The sequence below is a fragment of the Triturus cristatus genome, chromosome 3_2 (assembly GCF_964204655.1).
Source record: "Triturus cristatus chromosome 3_2, aTriCri1.1, whole genome shotgun sequence".
Taxonomy (NCBI): domain Eukaryota; kingdom Metazoa; phylum Chordata; class Amphibia; order Caudata; family Salamandridae; genus Triturus; species Triturus cristatus.
Window position 1 is genome coordinate 813,614,816 of NC_140584.1, and position 15,171 is coordinate 813,629,986.

General features: G+C 44.5%; 1 protein-coding gene across 3 annotated transcripts in view; it reads right to left on the minus strand.

The window, feature by feature from the left end:
* The window catches only part of BMPR2 (bone morphogenetic protein receptor type 2), a 626,887-nt gene that overhangs the window by 91,251 nt on the left and 520,465 nt on the right, over window positions 1–15,171 (minus strand). For all 3 annotated transcript variants that reach the window (XM_085648967.1, XM_085648966.1, XM_085648965.1), the window contains one exon: window positions 7,640–7,787. In XM_085648967.1, coding sequence (XP_085505093.1) covers window positions 7,640–7,787 — 148 coding nt within the window. The remainder of the gene's footprint in view (window positions 1–7,639; window positions 7,788–15,171) is intronic.

The window sequence follows — 15,171 nt, forward strand, 5'->3', positions numbered from 1 at the left end:
TGCTTGCAATGACAGACCTACAGTCAGTTCTGCCACATAGGTATGCAGACTGCAGTAGTTTATGCTCCAACTTTACAGACCAGCCATCATGTGAAATCTCCCCCAGTGATGGAGTTGTCTGTGGGCATGTCACGATCTCTGAAAATGGGATTGTCTTCCTCAGGTTCATTTTGTCTATTATCATGACTTTCACAAACCAACAGTCAAAAATAATGGTTGGCTACTAAACCCATAGTTTGAAGTCTTCTAGAGGTGCCTGATGCATCCACTGAGGATCTGATGTACAAGTTAAAAGTAACTGTGACTTGTGGCATGACACTGGTAGCTTTCCTCCTGTGTTACTGCGTCAAGTTAGTATATGAGAAGAGTTTTCATGCCTTCTCTGTGGTATACCTACCTCAGATTCAAACAAGCACCATTGCCTGGTGGAGATGCACAGGTTGGCTGAGCACATTCTTTAAGTACCAACTATTACAGATTGTGGCTAAGCATAAGCTAGTCCTCTTTTTCTCCATCTTTCCCTCATTTCCCTCACTTACATGGAACAGCTTACACAAATTCCCTCAAACCTAGGTTTGACCAACCATCGTTTAGCTGGCTGGGGTTATCTCTGGATGGGAGCCAAAAGTTGGCAAGTACTGCAAGGTGTTGATTAAAGTAGTGTTAATATTTCTACAAGAATACACCTGATAAAGATCTCTCTCCACCATCATACAAACCTGCTGCTCTCTATACACGGCAGACACAAATGTAGGGACTTCACAGGACGCCTAATAAGGCTTTTCTATTTTGGCCTATCCTATAGGCATCCGGGCTTTGTAAAATATGTGTGGTGCTTGCAGATTAATATGAGATAAACTGAGTCTCTTTATATGTGGCATTAGGATGTGTGTCAAAATGGTGAGCAATTGCAGGTGGATCTGGCTTTTTATTATTTGGTGTACGTAGTGGACCATTTGACCTTTTATCCCTTCCTTTCTTTAGATTTAATTTGAAGGAAAATAGCCTCCTCAAAATAGAACGTACTTCTTTATAGTGAATGCTTCAACTAAAACATGTAACATCATTTTTCAGTCTTGAAAGCTGTTCCTTTTCAACTTGGATTCATCAGCACTGAAGTAATATTAATTCCGATACGAGGTTGATGAATATTTAAGGACAATTAAGTCTATGTTGATTTTTTATGGCTGAATGTATTGAGGCTGGTGGAGGTGATGTGGCATCATGATTAGAGCTGGCTCTATGTTTCAGTCTCTTCTAGTGATTGTATATTGTGTCCTTAATGTACCTATCATAATGTTATGCATAATTCTAGGACTTTTTACAGGAACATTTGAGGATGGAAACGTTCATAAGTTGTGCACAGTCACAGCAAAAAACTTTAAATGACAGCTAAAACCAAAAGACTTCAGAGTGAAACCTCCCAAAAAACGTTTGGCTGTGGAAAAAAATTAATCCCTAAAAATAGTCAAAGCTCAGTATTCATGGATCTGTGCTTTTAGGATAGAAATATCAACTTTTGCTATCATAAGTGCATAGTGGGCTACTTTCTTTTAACTCTTGCATTACGATTGTACATAGGAAGATTTAACAGCCTGATTAATTCTTAGAGCAAAGCTGAATTCTTCCGGGCACAATTGCCTTTGGCCCTGTGATAGGAGTTGTTCTCTGTCCTATTTATACATGGTCAATAATTTTTTATTTTGTCTCAATATGATGGAAGCTTGTTTTCATCAGATGAGCCTGTTGAGGAGGATTCTCTGTTGTAATCCACAGCACCTTTGGCATCCAGTCTTGGATGCTGCCATAATATTCAGATAACCGCACGAGACGCCGTGTCGGCTGCATCAAGAGCACACTGTATAGAAGTGTTTATAATTAACTTTCCCTCTTGTATGAGGTCGTTAGCCTTAGACTTAAACTGATCGGGAAGATTTTGTATGAGCTTGTCAAGCTCATCATAATGAACTATCATACCTGGCGAGTAAAGCTTGGGTATAAACCTCCGGTTTCAGGCTCATTACCACGCCGGTGCACCGACGGATAGAGCGGTGCTCCTTGCCTGAGCGGTTGCCAGGTAGAGGTTGGTGACTCACCCAGTCTTTACGGGTGAAGGTGAAACACACCATTAATGGACACATCAAGAGTTTTGTGTGTCGTTGTATCCTTTTTTGTGTGTTTTCACACAGTTGTATTTCTGCAGTAGCATTATCGGTCCTGATGAAAGCCTAGCCTCCGAATAGGCTAGATGGCTGAAACATGTTGACCAATAAGTGTTATTCTATCACCACGGTTCATGATTTCTGACTGTTGGTGGACACTATTTCAATCCTGGTCGAGAACGGTTGATAATAAAGTCTCTTGACGTTCTTGAACTAGTTTTAACTTCACAGTTTTCACAAAAACTTTTTTCTTATAAGCACTGCACCCCTCACTCACACTAGTAGCTTTACATTTGTGGATTCCACATATCCATTACTATATTTCAAAACATCCCTGAGCTCCTCCCTCTCAGAGAGGGGGTTGCAGCCCCCAGAGGAACTAGGTTCTTTCCTCTGGGAGGAGAATCCCAAATGATGAAGCATGTCACCTTTGGTGAGTGAGGGATTACGTCCTACATAGGGATATGCCCTTAGATAGATCTATTGGGCTTAGACACTGTTTGTGTTTCACCTTCTATACCTTTTACTACATTGTTAGATCTCAGGGTTTTGCATGCTTGATCATACCTTTTAACATAGGTAGAATGCATGTTGATTTTTGTGACTGTGAAAGTCTCTAATAAAACATCTTCCTCCAGTGGGTGTAAGTGTAATTCTACCCCATGATATTGTGCAGCCCTATTTATGAGCTGTGCAAAACCTATGTTGTCGTCTGGGGGAATGGCCTAGATGGGTAGGAGTCGGATCGGGGACATCCGGGGATTATCATAATACTCCCAAGGATCAGGTGGTGGGATAGTAAAGTCATCGTCATTATCCTCTTGTGGGTTTTCATCCCTACATCATCATCATCTTGTGATGTGGGTGAATATGGAAGCATTGGAGAGTGTGCTGGAGAAAGTGGTGTAGTAGGAATATTTGGAGGAGAGAAGGGTCTGGCGGCAGAAGTTTCCATGTCTCTCTTCTTTAAGGGTACCTTAGGTTCCTCTGGGGAGTCCAAAGGTCTCTTTTTAGATGGAATTGTCTTGACAGGACCAATTTGAGGGTCAATGTGAAAGATTTTTGTTTAGGATCCACTGGATCTGGTTGAAATAGGTCTTTTAATCCAGTATCTTTCTTTGGCACCGAGGATTTTGGTTGTTTTGGTTTAGACTCCGAAGCTTTCGGAGGGGTCTTGGTGACCTTATGCTTTGGAGGAGCTGTGGAGTTCGAGGACTTTTTCGGCTCTGAAGATTTAAGGTCATTTTTCGGCTCCGATGATTGTCTTTTTTCGGTTCCAAAGACTTATGGTCCTTCTTCGGCTACTTAGATTTATGGTATGATTTTGGCTTCGAGGGTTTATCCTGAAGGTGTTTTGGTGCTGAATGTTTGGATTTTGGTACCGGGGATGGTATTTCGGTATCGATGCGTGGCTAGCTCGGTCCAGAGTCACCTGAAGGCTCGTCTTTGGACTTCGGACCAGGCCCGAGGGCTTGGCATCTGAAGGATTATCACGTTGTCGACCTGAGCCGGAAGGCGAAGGTGTTACCGGAGCCTTATGTTTTGGAGAAGGGGTAGGGGTTTCGATGTCGGTACTCACAATCTGTTGACCTGGAGTAACCGTCTGATCTTTGGCATCTGATTCGTGGGCCTCGGAGACGTTGATGTGTTCATTGTCCGGTTCTTGTTCCTCTGGAACATTGGGCCTGCATCAAAGATTTCGGCCGGCACCGAGGTAGTCGATCGAGACATTGCGCGACGTCGAGCCCGGCGATCACGTATGGTTTTCTTCGATCGGAAGGAAGCGCAGCCCAGGCAATCTTTGTCCTCGTGTTCTGGAGAGAGGCAAAGGTTACAGACCTCGTGGAGATCAGCGTGTGGTAATTTAGCACCACACAGGGGTCATTTTTTAATGCAGTCCTTCCCATTAGCTGCAGGGCCTGATGGCGCAGATAGGCCCAACGGCCCGCGTCGATGACTGGAATCGAAGGTGTTGAAAGAATTGTTGGATGCGCATTGAGGAGCGCAATCGAAAACCAATACCGTTGAGCAGTGAAGGACTGCGCGTCTAAGGGGGATCGAATAGGACACCGACCCGGAGCGCAGCAGTTTACATCCAAACCCGATGGCGGAAAAAACCAATCTGAAGATGGAGTTGATGCCTATGCGCACTATCTCCATAAGGAGGAGTCACCTATCTCGTAACTACAAAGACTTGTTCGACAAAAACAAAATGCAAACATCCGAGCCCAACACCAGATTGCGATCTATGTTAAAGTATACAATCTACAGCTCATTTGCCTTGAACATAGCCTTTAGTGGTGACCACCGCAAGACCTTAAAGGGTCAAAGATAAAACAAACTATCCAACAGTTTGCCGTGTTGGGAGTCTGTATTGCAGACTCCCCATTAGGCTGCAAATTTGTTTGAGAATCCTGTGTAAATAGATTTTGTAGAGGGCCATCCATAACCTCAGGAGGTAATTCAAACAAGGTCAACTGCTGCAGAATAATCTCAGATCATAGAATGTAGACTGCCCTGCAGCTGATACAGAAGATCCCTTTGGAGCAGTTGCCTGATTTGGGGACAAATGCTCATGCCGAGAAGTTCCGGGTACCACACTCTCCTGGCCCATTCCTGAGCCACTAGGATAACTTGGGCCCAGACATTCTTGATAATCTTCAGAATTCTGGCCTCTAACTCTCCCAGATAACCTGGACCATCTCCCAGATAACCAGCACCATCATCATCGCTGGGTGGAGAAGAGAAATGGGTCTGCAACTGGTCGAGTTGCAGTCTAGCACCCGCCAAAGCAGATCTCGTACATACACTTCTGAAATCTACATGACATTCAATAGGTTTTCTCCGATGCTGGGCCCATTGAGACTTCAGATTCCACTGCATAACCCGATATACCAGCTGGCTAAGTGGACAAGCAAGCTGCATGAGAAAAGCAAGCCCAAAAACCGTATAGCCACCCTCACTCAGATTCAGGGACGAGGCTGAAACATTGGGATCATAGCTTAAATGTAATGGACTCGTTGTGACGTAGGGAAAGATTCCTATAGGGGGAAGCCACTGCGAAAGAGTTTGGTATGACTTTGGCCTGTTTTATCGAGTAATCCAGTTATGTCAGGAGGTTCAGTGTCAAAGGGAGGTAGTCCATCACTGACTTTGGCGAGCCTGCCTTTAACAGCCAGTCCTTTAGGTAGGGCAAAACTGGCATCCGTAACCTTAGGAGAAAGGCAACGGCCACCACCATCACTTTCTTGAACACCCGAGGGGCGCTGCAAACTAAAAATGCTCCTGGCTAACCTTGAACTGCAGAAAACGCACGTGGAAATACAGGACAATCACATTAAAGTATGTGCCCTGCAGGTCCAAGGCACCCACCCTCATGGGTCCAGGGCACAAAGAACTTGCGCCAACACAAACATTTTGAATTTGTCTTTCCGGAAGAAGGCATTCGGAGGGCAAACATCCAAGATAGAATGAAGGCCTCTATCCTTCTTTGGCACTAGGAAATAGCATGAGCAATAACCCATCCCTAGTTTGAAGGCCAGCACCCTCTCAAAGGCCCCTTTAGCCAATAAAGCCTGCACCTCTTACAGCAAGATGGATAGATGTGCCTCTGAAATACACTCTGATGTGTAGGGGAGTTGAGGTGGGTTGGAAAGGAATGGAGAAGCATAGCCCTTCTTGAGGACCCATCTGTCAGATGTAATCGCCTGCCATCCTGGAAGAAAATGTATGATCCTGCCTCCCACAGGGTGGTTGTTCTCTGCTAAGGGCAAACTAAAACAGCTTGGAGGATGAAGCCATAGGGGCAGAGAACTAGGTGGAACAGTGCTCTTGGTGACCTGTGTGCTCTGTCCACTGCCACCAAAAAGACTGGGGTGACTGCTGCAAGCGTTGGGGGTGCAGGGGAAGCTTGGCTGTGTCAATACGCAAGCCCTCTAGAGTAGCCTCGGAAGTGTCAAACCGTTGAATTAGGTGTCATGCAGGAGTTTAAAGGCCTAAGTAAAGAGTAGTGGCTCTGGTTTCTTTACAGTGTTCAAGTGCAGTATCAGCTTTTTCGCTAACAGTATGAGACCTGCCAATGGCATATAGAGATACCTGCATGTCCCAAGAAAAAAAAACCAGTAGGTCACTTCCTGGCGTGATGGTTCAGCACCACACAAGTGCTCGAAGCAGTTAGTCCAGGCCAGCCCTAATGACATATTTAGCTGCATTCTAGCAGTCTTGAATGGTTTGAGGCAAAGAGGCCCAAAACTTCTCCGGGGTTGCCAGCAAGATCTCATTGACCATGTCCCAAAAAGACATGCGTATAATGGCCGAAGAGGCAAACTACACTGACTGGCCTTAATACCAAGCTGGTGGAAGAGAACACCCACTTCATGAAGGCCTCACTCTTTTGGGACTCCCTGTTTGGAGGACTTGTGTGGAATGTATTCAGATTGTCTTTGCTGGTGAAACCTTGGACCACCAAACTCTCAGTCAGATGTTGCGTAAGAAAATCTGCAACCTCAACTCCAAAGTGGGCTTGTCACAGAAGCAGTATCAAGAGCGGGAACAAGTCTGAGAGATCGTGATTTTTTTTCACTGTTCGGCGACATACAGCTTCACCTGACGTCCTGGATTACATTTGTGTGCAGAAGGTCGCATTCTTCATACAACTTAGAATCATAACCCAAGCCCAAACACCAGAGGCACATTCAGTGGGTCCATCACAGACGACTGTTTCTGGCACTCACTGTACAGGTTGAGGAATTTGCGGTAAGAATTATCTATCAGAATTTCAGTTACTCAAAAATAAGAGATAGAAATACAGGTTTACATAACCTGATCCACCTGGTCTTTATCTGAAACTGCAAAAGGACAAAGGACTGGAGCCAGTTAACAAGTGAAAGCTATGTTCATTTTTAAGTGTGAACGGCTGCTATGTTCGGATTGCCTGTTGTTTTCCACTTTATTAGGATAGGAAGGGTTTGCTCAAATGTTGGGTGTCATCTAGGAGGGCAATATGCAGGGATAATACATGCTTTTTTATTTATTTATTTAGGTGGTTCTGCCTTTCCCCCCACTGTTTTGGGCCTGAATTTAAATTCCATGGGCTGTACAAGTTTCCCGAGGGTGATGAATACTGAAGCAGCATACAATGGCAAATGCGTCTAAAATGATGTAAGGCTGTGTGCTTAGTCTCTAAGGGCTGACAAGTTTACAGCACCTAATTTGTAAACGTCATTACACGATTTGGCTGCAATAAGATCTAAACAATGAAACAGTAACTCAGAACAAACAAAAAATGTGCAGTAGAAAGTCTTTTTTTTACAGTCATAACATTGTCCATTATCTTCAGCCTTTCAACACCTGAAGGACGAGTAACATGCATAACAAACCAAAATATTATTAGTTCTGTTACAAACATTTTAAAAAACCTAGATACTCCAAAGGGTATCCAGTGAATTATCAAAGTACACCTTTTACGGTGCTCCTACCTGGGAAAAGATCTGTGCACCTCATGAAAATCTCCCAGTAGATAAGGCCAAGAGCATACATATCAACCTGTTTTAGAGCAGATTCGCAATCTCGCAGGTTTACTGCTCCTTCCAGCACTTCTGGGGCCATGTAGCGAATTGTGCCAACCTGCACATAACAATGGTTAGAGTTAAAGTATATATAGATACTGAAAAACATTATTACACGTCAATTAAAAACATTTTAACTCACTGTATTATTCTTTCTACTGTGAAATAAAAGTAGGAAACATTTTCCTTACTGTGATTACAGTAGTCTTAGTTCCTACTCTTTCTCCTTCACAGGTGGAGGGCAATAGCCTATCCTAGCAAGTTTGACTGGATAAGTCTTCCTAAAAAACTGAGGTCGCTAGAAAGATTGTAAAGCTCAAGCATCCCTCCTTCTGTATGAACCTCTTCTAATAAGTCCATCGCCAACCACCACACACAGCTCCTGTGGGCTCCTGTCATACAATGATATATATAGCACAGCATGTAAAAACTTAGTTGGTGGCTGGGTTGATGCTGAGAAAGAGCGAACAAGGAGTAAGGTCACTAGAATTATCATTAAAGTAATTTTAAGTTTTCCCTTGTCCTATTCTCCCTCATTCACAACTGTTTGTGAATCTGATCTCATGGCTCATAATACTTTCAGGGGGTACTCAGTATATTACGAACAGGTTTTAAACCAGATATCTGAAAGCTGCACCTTTACTAGGATATGTACCCAGAGTTTATATTTACAAACAGTATGCAGAGTGACCCATGTTACTTCCTTACAAAACTATGCAATGGGAGCATGTCTTCTGAAAGCCAGTGATGTTGCTTTTGCTCTAGTTGAATGAGTAAAGGGTTTTTGAGGTGGCTGCTGTATGGAATGTTTCAAGATTTTGAAATTCAAGAGACGATCCACAAAGCAAAGGTAGCTTTAGACACTTTATTGCCTGGTGAAAGATCACCATAGATCATAAAGAGTTGCATTGAAACCCTGAAGGTTTTTTGCCCTTCTAGGTAGATCATCACAGCTCTAGAAACATCAAGATGATGGATGGTTTCTAAGTAGACAGATACATATAACGTTTACCCTGTAACCATCGGTTTGTAGTGTGTAGTGCTGTAGATTCACATGCTCTGTATACTCTTGCCATCTTGAGTTGGGCCTGTATGTTTGCAACTTGCTTTTCTTTGAAGATGTTTTAATCAAAAGACCTGTTGTGACTCTACTTTGTCAACAATGCACCAGCACACTAGACCCACCTCTGATCGTTTTTCGCTCAGTGGACGAGTAGTGTAAGTGCAGTGTTGAAGACAGAGTGTGGTGTGCATAGTGAAGGGAGTTGAAGGACATGGAAAAAAATCTGTGATCAACACTTGCTTTCGGAGAGCTGGTTGGGAGCATGTGAATCTACAGCACTACATGCTACAAGCAGATGGTTACAGGGTAACATTTTCAGTTAGTAGCATTTGTGGCTATAGATACACATGCGCTGCATAGAGTATAAGGCAATTCCTCTCCAAAGTGGTGGCTAGCAAGCAGATGACACAAATGTCTAAAAAGGTGTTACTTAAGAAACAGATTGGCCAACCAAAGCTTGTTGATGTGCAAGAACGTCCGTCGACTAATAATGCTTGGTGAAAGTATGTGACGCTAAGCAGCAGCAGTGAAGATATCCATTACAGGAGTGTTACTCAAAAAAGGCTATTGTTGCACTTTTTTTGCATGTAGAGTGCGCTCTAGAGGGCACAGGATGTGGTGTCTTTTGAAGTATTGTTCTCTTTAGAGCGACAATGAAGGTCTTAATTTTAAACAGGAAAGTGCGTTGTCCGATTCGAAGGTACGTTGCAACTGCCACTAAGGGTAAGCATATAGAAGTTTAGCCAAGCCTTGCGTCATACACATGTAGTAGGTATGAAACATTTTCCTTCACATCAACTTTAAAGGAACCTAACTGCTTGGAGATGCAGTAATGCATGTACCTTTTCCACTTTGCAACATAAACATGGGTATTATGCTTTCATCCTTCCTGCCGAATAACAATGCATTCCTCTGGGAGTTTGAGGCAACCAAATTCTAGAAAAGCAGGTGCTAAACTGCGAAGCTAAGCTCTATGGGATATGGGTGTCTAAGATGACCCCGATAGTGAATGATAAGACCTTAGGTATGCAGGAGCATCTTGTGAGGGTTGATTAACATCCTGAGAGCATCGAATACTAAGGTTGTCTCGCCCAGGTTGGTGCCACTAACATGAGGGTCATGGACACTTGCCTCATCTTCATCACAGCATGAGGTATGAGGAGAATCAGAAAAGCATATGCAAATATTCATGACCAGTTCATTCAAAGTGCATTGCCTATGGACTGAGGGTGCAGGCACCTGGAGGCAAAGCTTTGGTATTTTGGCGTTTTCGGAAGAGGGGAATCATTGAAAGTACCTGTGAAGGATTTGTGAGTGGAGTTCCCACTCGTGGACTTTTAGGTGCATCCTGCTGAGAAGGTCTGTAAAGTGGCTCTCCACTCCTGGCAAATCCTCCGCCAACAGTTGAATGTTGTTGCAGTTAGGTCAAATCTGTAGAACTAGGGTAGAGAGCTGGAGGGAATGGATGCCACCTACTTCTGGATGTAGAACAAGGTTGTCATGCTGTCTGTTTTTAATAGTAATGTTTTCCATGTAGAGGTGGCAGGAACACGTTCAAGGCTAGTCTGAAGGCTTGAAGCTCTAGTTATTTTATGTGGCGTCTAGTGCTGAAGGGTCCAGGTGCTTTGGGCAGTCATCTCACTGAGGTGAGCTTACCACCCCACAAAAGACTCATCGGTGATGATGGTCACTAGTGGAAGGCGGGTCTTAGATTGTTGCTGTTCCACCAAAGGAGAGTACCGGCCCTGGTTGTTGCCTGCAATCAATCCTGCAAATGCCTTCCGCTTGTACCCAACTGTCTTACGAGGCATTCCTGTAGAGGGCACATGTGCAATTTGACATATAGTACAATTGTTATGCGAAGCTATTATCCCAAACTGTGTCATGAAAGTTTGAATTGTAATGAGATGGTGTGTACGAAAAAGGCAGAAGCTGCTGAAATTCCATCGCCGTCTGGTCGTTGGGGTATGCCTGGTCAGTCACTGCATTTTGGTTTGAGGTGAAGAGCTGAACTAGCTGGAGATGTATTTTTGTTCACATTGATGGAGAAACTTAGGCTGTGAAATAGAGACACTGCTTTTTGAGAGTGTCAAGCATTGGTGTTTTCCGCTTTGCTTGATCAACCAGTTGTTTTAGTATGAAAAGACATGTATGGTGTTTCTGTGCAGGTGCTCTGCTACCACCACTAGGCACTTTGTAAAACACCCTGGAAGACTTGTTGATTGTTGGACACCCATAGACTTAGCTATGTCCATGTCTCTTTTATAATTTTTTCAAACATGTGAGGGCAGAACAGATACTTACCATCAAAAGATACGATTGAGAGATGCTGTTGCACCTCTGGCCTAAACCCTGACACCCTAAGCCAAGAATGCCTGTGGAGGATAATGTAATTGGTAAGATCACTACCTGCTGTGCCTGCAGCATTGAGGCACACCTAATACTAGCACTGTTAATAGCTAATAGTTTTTCCCTCAGTGATCAGCTCCCATTCCTTTTTTCACTGGGCTCTGCCAGATGTGGTTCCAACTCCTCCGTCTCCTCCTAGTGGTTGTGATTGTACCAATGTGTCAATGTCTGGCTGGCCCAAAAGCTACCCAATTGCTGACAGTGGCTATCCTCATAGACTCTGTGTGAGGCAGGGGATCCTCTCCTGTGGCCTGTGCTGAGCCCCTTTTATGGCCAGTATGTACCAGCAGGGAATATGGAACTACCTGACCCCTAATTTAAGTGGATCATCTGGTGAAGGCTTATATATTTTATCAACTCATGGGGTGACCACTTTGGCCTTTACTGGCTTGTTGAAGTTATTACTCGCTGACTTAGGCACTGGCAGATAATGTACAAGGCGTTCAGTTTTGGACAAGGTTTCAGCTTTAAACTCTTCTTCATCCTCCACCATATAATATTTGACATGGTGATGCTGTGTGGTCCTCTGAATTACTGCACCATATGCAGAACTGTCATCTGATAGGGATGGCTTCACAGTATAGGACTCTAGGTGTGGGTCATCCTGTGGGTCTACGGCTTAATCCGTCTGCAATTCGTTATCTCCCCCTTGTGGTCTAAATGGTTTATGATCGAGGTCTTGGGGGGTTATATGGATTGCCTGGATCTGAGTTGGTATATGGTAGCTCAGGTGGAGAAAGGTATACTGGGAGCAGTGGTGATGGAGGAGCTATGGATGGTAGTGGTGGGAATGGCATAGGACTGATGGCCGAGTCTCAATCCCTCTTGGGGCTTAAGGGCGCAGGAGGCAGAAACTCTAGTTCCTCCTCAAAGGCAAGTTGTTGCTTCTTTGGTATGCAAGTGAGTACTGGTGTTGGTGGTTTGGCAAGAATCTTACCTGTGTCTGGGTGAATGAAAACCATATTTTGTCTTTCATCCAGGCCATCTGTTAGCTCTTCCAACATATTTCTCTAAGATATCTGACCTTGGTATCTAGGGTGGCATCGGAGCAGACTTTGGTGTTAGTTGTAGAAAGAACTTCGACATTGGCTCAGAGTGAGATATTTTCTGCAGCTTGGTGCTTGCATTTGATGGGGACACTGGGAGCAGCTTTCTGGTGCCTAGGTGCTGAGGGGGCGATGCAGCATGGTAGGCTTTTGTGTCTTTGGATGTGGCATTCACACAACCTCTCAAGTCTGGGGGATACTGACTGGAGCTGCTAGACCCAAACATTTGATGTCTGGTTGGCTGAATCCAATGGGAGCGGTGTTCTTCCTCAGCGGTTGGACATTTACAGGCTGGATAATGACTTTGGGAAGCAGTGGGTGTGCATGCCATGAACATGAACTTTGTCTTTGGCCATAAGGCTGGCATGTGCTGAAATGCTGCCTCGAGGAATTCAGTTTCTTTATCAATATCGTAGTTCTCAGCGAACTCGGTCTCTGGGTCTTCTTGGGTTGAGCCTACCGGAATGCCAGAAGGACTGGCTTTTACCTCCTGTGCACTTGGCAGATCTTCAACTCTGAAAATATAGGGCATCCATGACAACACTTGTGGCTGCCTCTTGTGGTGTGCCCACCTTCTCTTCCTCCGATATCGGAGAGTCGTTTTGCAACAGAAGGTGAAGGAGGCTTCATACGATGCCACAATGTGCTCTGGGGAGAGGCAGAGGTTGCAAACCTCATGGTAGTTGAATCAAGGGTATTTTGCATTAAACATAAGGCAGAAGTGGAATGAATCGTGTTCCATAACATTGATGCATTATCATGTGTACCTTGGCAGACTCTGGAGAAGATGGTGGACCAATGACGTGATGTGGTGAAGTGTCCGAGGTGTTGACTGTCAGTTCTGAAGTTCAGCTGGTGCAATCAGAAGGCTGCTTTGACGCATAAGCTGTTGCCGATGTAGGGCTGGAAGAGGGAGCTGCTGGATCCCAGAAAAAAGGAAACCCATCGCTATAAAGGTGTCTGCTTCTGAGCAGTGTTGTCAAATATCCAAGCACAATGGTGGAAGAAAGAAATCTGAGGTGGAGCCCGTGTGGTGGTACATTGTGAACAAAGAGTGGAGCCACGGAAGTTCTTGCAAACAAACGTTTTGGAAAACAATCACGTTGCAAATGTCTGGGCCTAACGCTAGATAACAGGAGAATGCGAAGCATGTGTATTTACAACCACACATGCTATGAACACATATACATACATGTGTGTATATATATATATATATATATATATAGATATATGTGTGTACATATATGGCTCTACATTGAAGAGACCTAATTCTAACTTGCATTTCCTTTTAGCATTTTAGTTCTGATAATTTGCTACACAGGTTATGGTTTTCCAAAGATTTGTATATATGTGGAAAGTTCTTGGTAGGGGTCAACAATGAACACACTGAAGCTCTACTTTCCATATACTGCTCCAATGCAGAGTCTGCCTTCTCACTGAAAAGGTGCGACTATCAAAGGACATAGCCACGATGAAGGCCTACAGATCGTCGAAAAATCCTGTGGCATGCATCCACGTGTCTTAATGAAGTGCAACACTAGTACAGCCTCCCCTACCCAGACAGCCTATAGTATCCAGACCTCAGAAGATAACATACAACTGCATCCTGTCCATCATGAATTGCCTGGGGCAAAGAGGCCCCAAGGTCTTCTAGGGCTAGTGACAAGATCTTGCTAGCCATGTGCCACAGAGCATCTGTATAGCGAACCAGTAAACAAATAGCATTTACTAACCGCAATGTGAGACTTGCAAAGGAAAACATATATTGTCAAAAGCTTCAATCCTCTGCGTATGAGGTGCTTTCTTTCACTGGTGGCACAAATGGCCACTTAAGCCCTACCTCAGGAGCGGTGTCAAGCCTACTGGTATTCTGATAAAGAAGGCATCATCTGTGTAGTAGGGTTAGGTAGAGTGGAAGTGGGAGGCGAAAGCCATCCCATTCACCCCCATCATTTTCCACATCCTGGGGTGCCCTTTGTTCTGGCATAGTGCCCGAGCCGCAAAGAATGACATTTCTGCTAGTGTGTACGATGAGGCATACTCAACAGGTCAGGATCAGGGTGCATGATGACTGGTTGTGCTTTTGTGTGACACTGATTAAAATCAGGCCAAAGTTGGTTAGGAGTATGATGTCGGTATCAGTACTGGATCCTCTTCCCACAAAAGTTGCAGCGTGAATGTGGAAGGGACAGGCACGGTCTCATAGTCAGAGTGGAAGCCTGCATTAAGGTTGCTATGGAGCCCAAAAGAGGTTCCAAGGTGTCAGATGGCACTGATTATAGACCTGCTGGTGGGGCCCCTATGGTGTCTTGGGGTCCAAAGATGCACTAAATGAAGCAGGAAGGTTATCAGAAATATGCAGTCTGGCCTCCTTGAAGCCTTTTATCTCCTGGGATGTAGCCAATATCCCAGGAAACTCGATGTGCACTGGGATCAGTTGAGGAATCTGCTCACAACTGGAGACCTCAAAGGTATACATCTGATATTGTAACGTCCTCATGTCAGCTATTTAGGTTCAGAGTGGCAGGATGGGGTCAAGTACTGCTTCCCTTTTTATGTTTGCACTTGGGCTTCAATGTCTACTTTCCAGAGGACTTTGAGCGTGAAGCAGATGGCTCACGGGAATGACAGAGTTGGGGCCGCGCCTTGGAGCAGACATTACATGAAGGCTGTGACTCCTTCTTGTGTTCAACAACATGCTGCTTCTTCTCTAGGTCCGAAATCACCCGTGGGTGTATGAAGGCATGTTTAACACATGATGTAGTGTCATGGCCCAAGCCCAGACAAAGAGACATCTGTGCGGGTCCGTGACCAACATCTGTCATTTTGGGTGGGGACATAATTCCCTAGCACACTGGAATTCGTTTTAAGAGTTGTTGGGAAAAATGACATGTTAGGAAGCAGAGCTTCAATCTGTGTCAGAT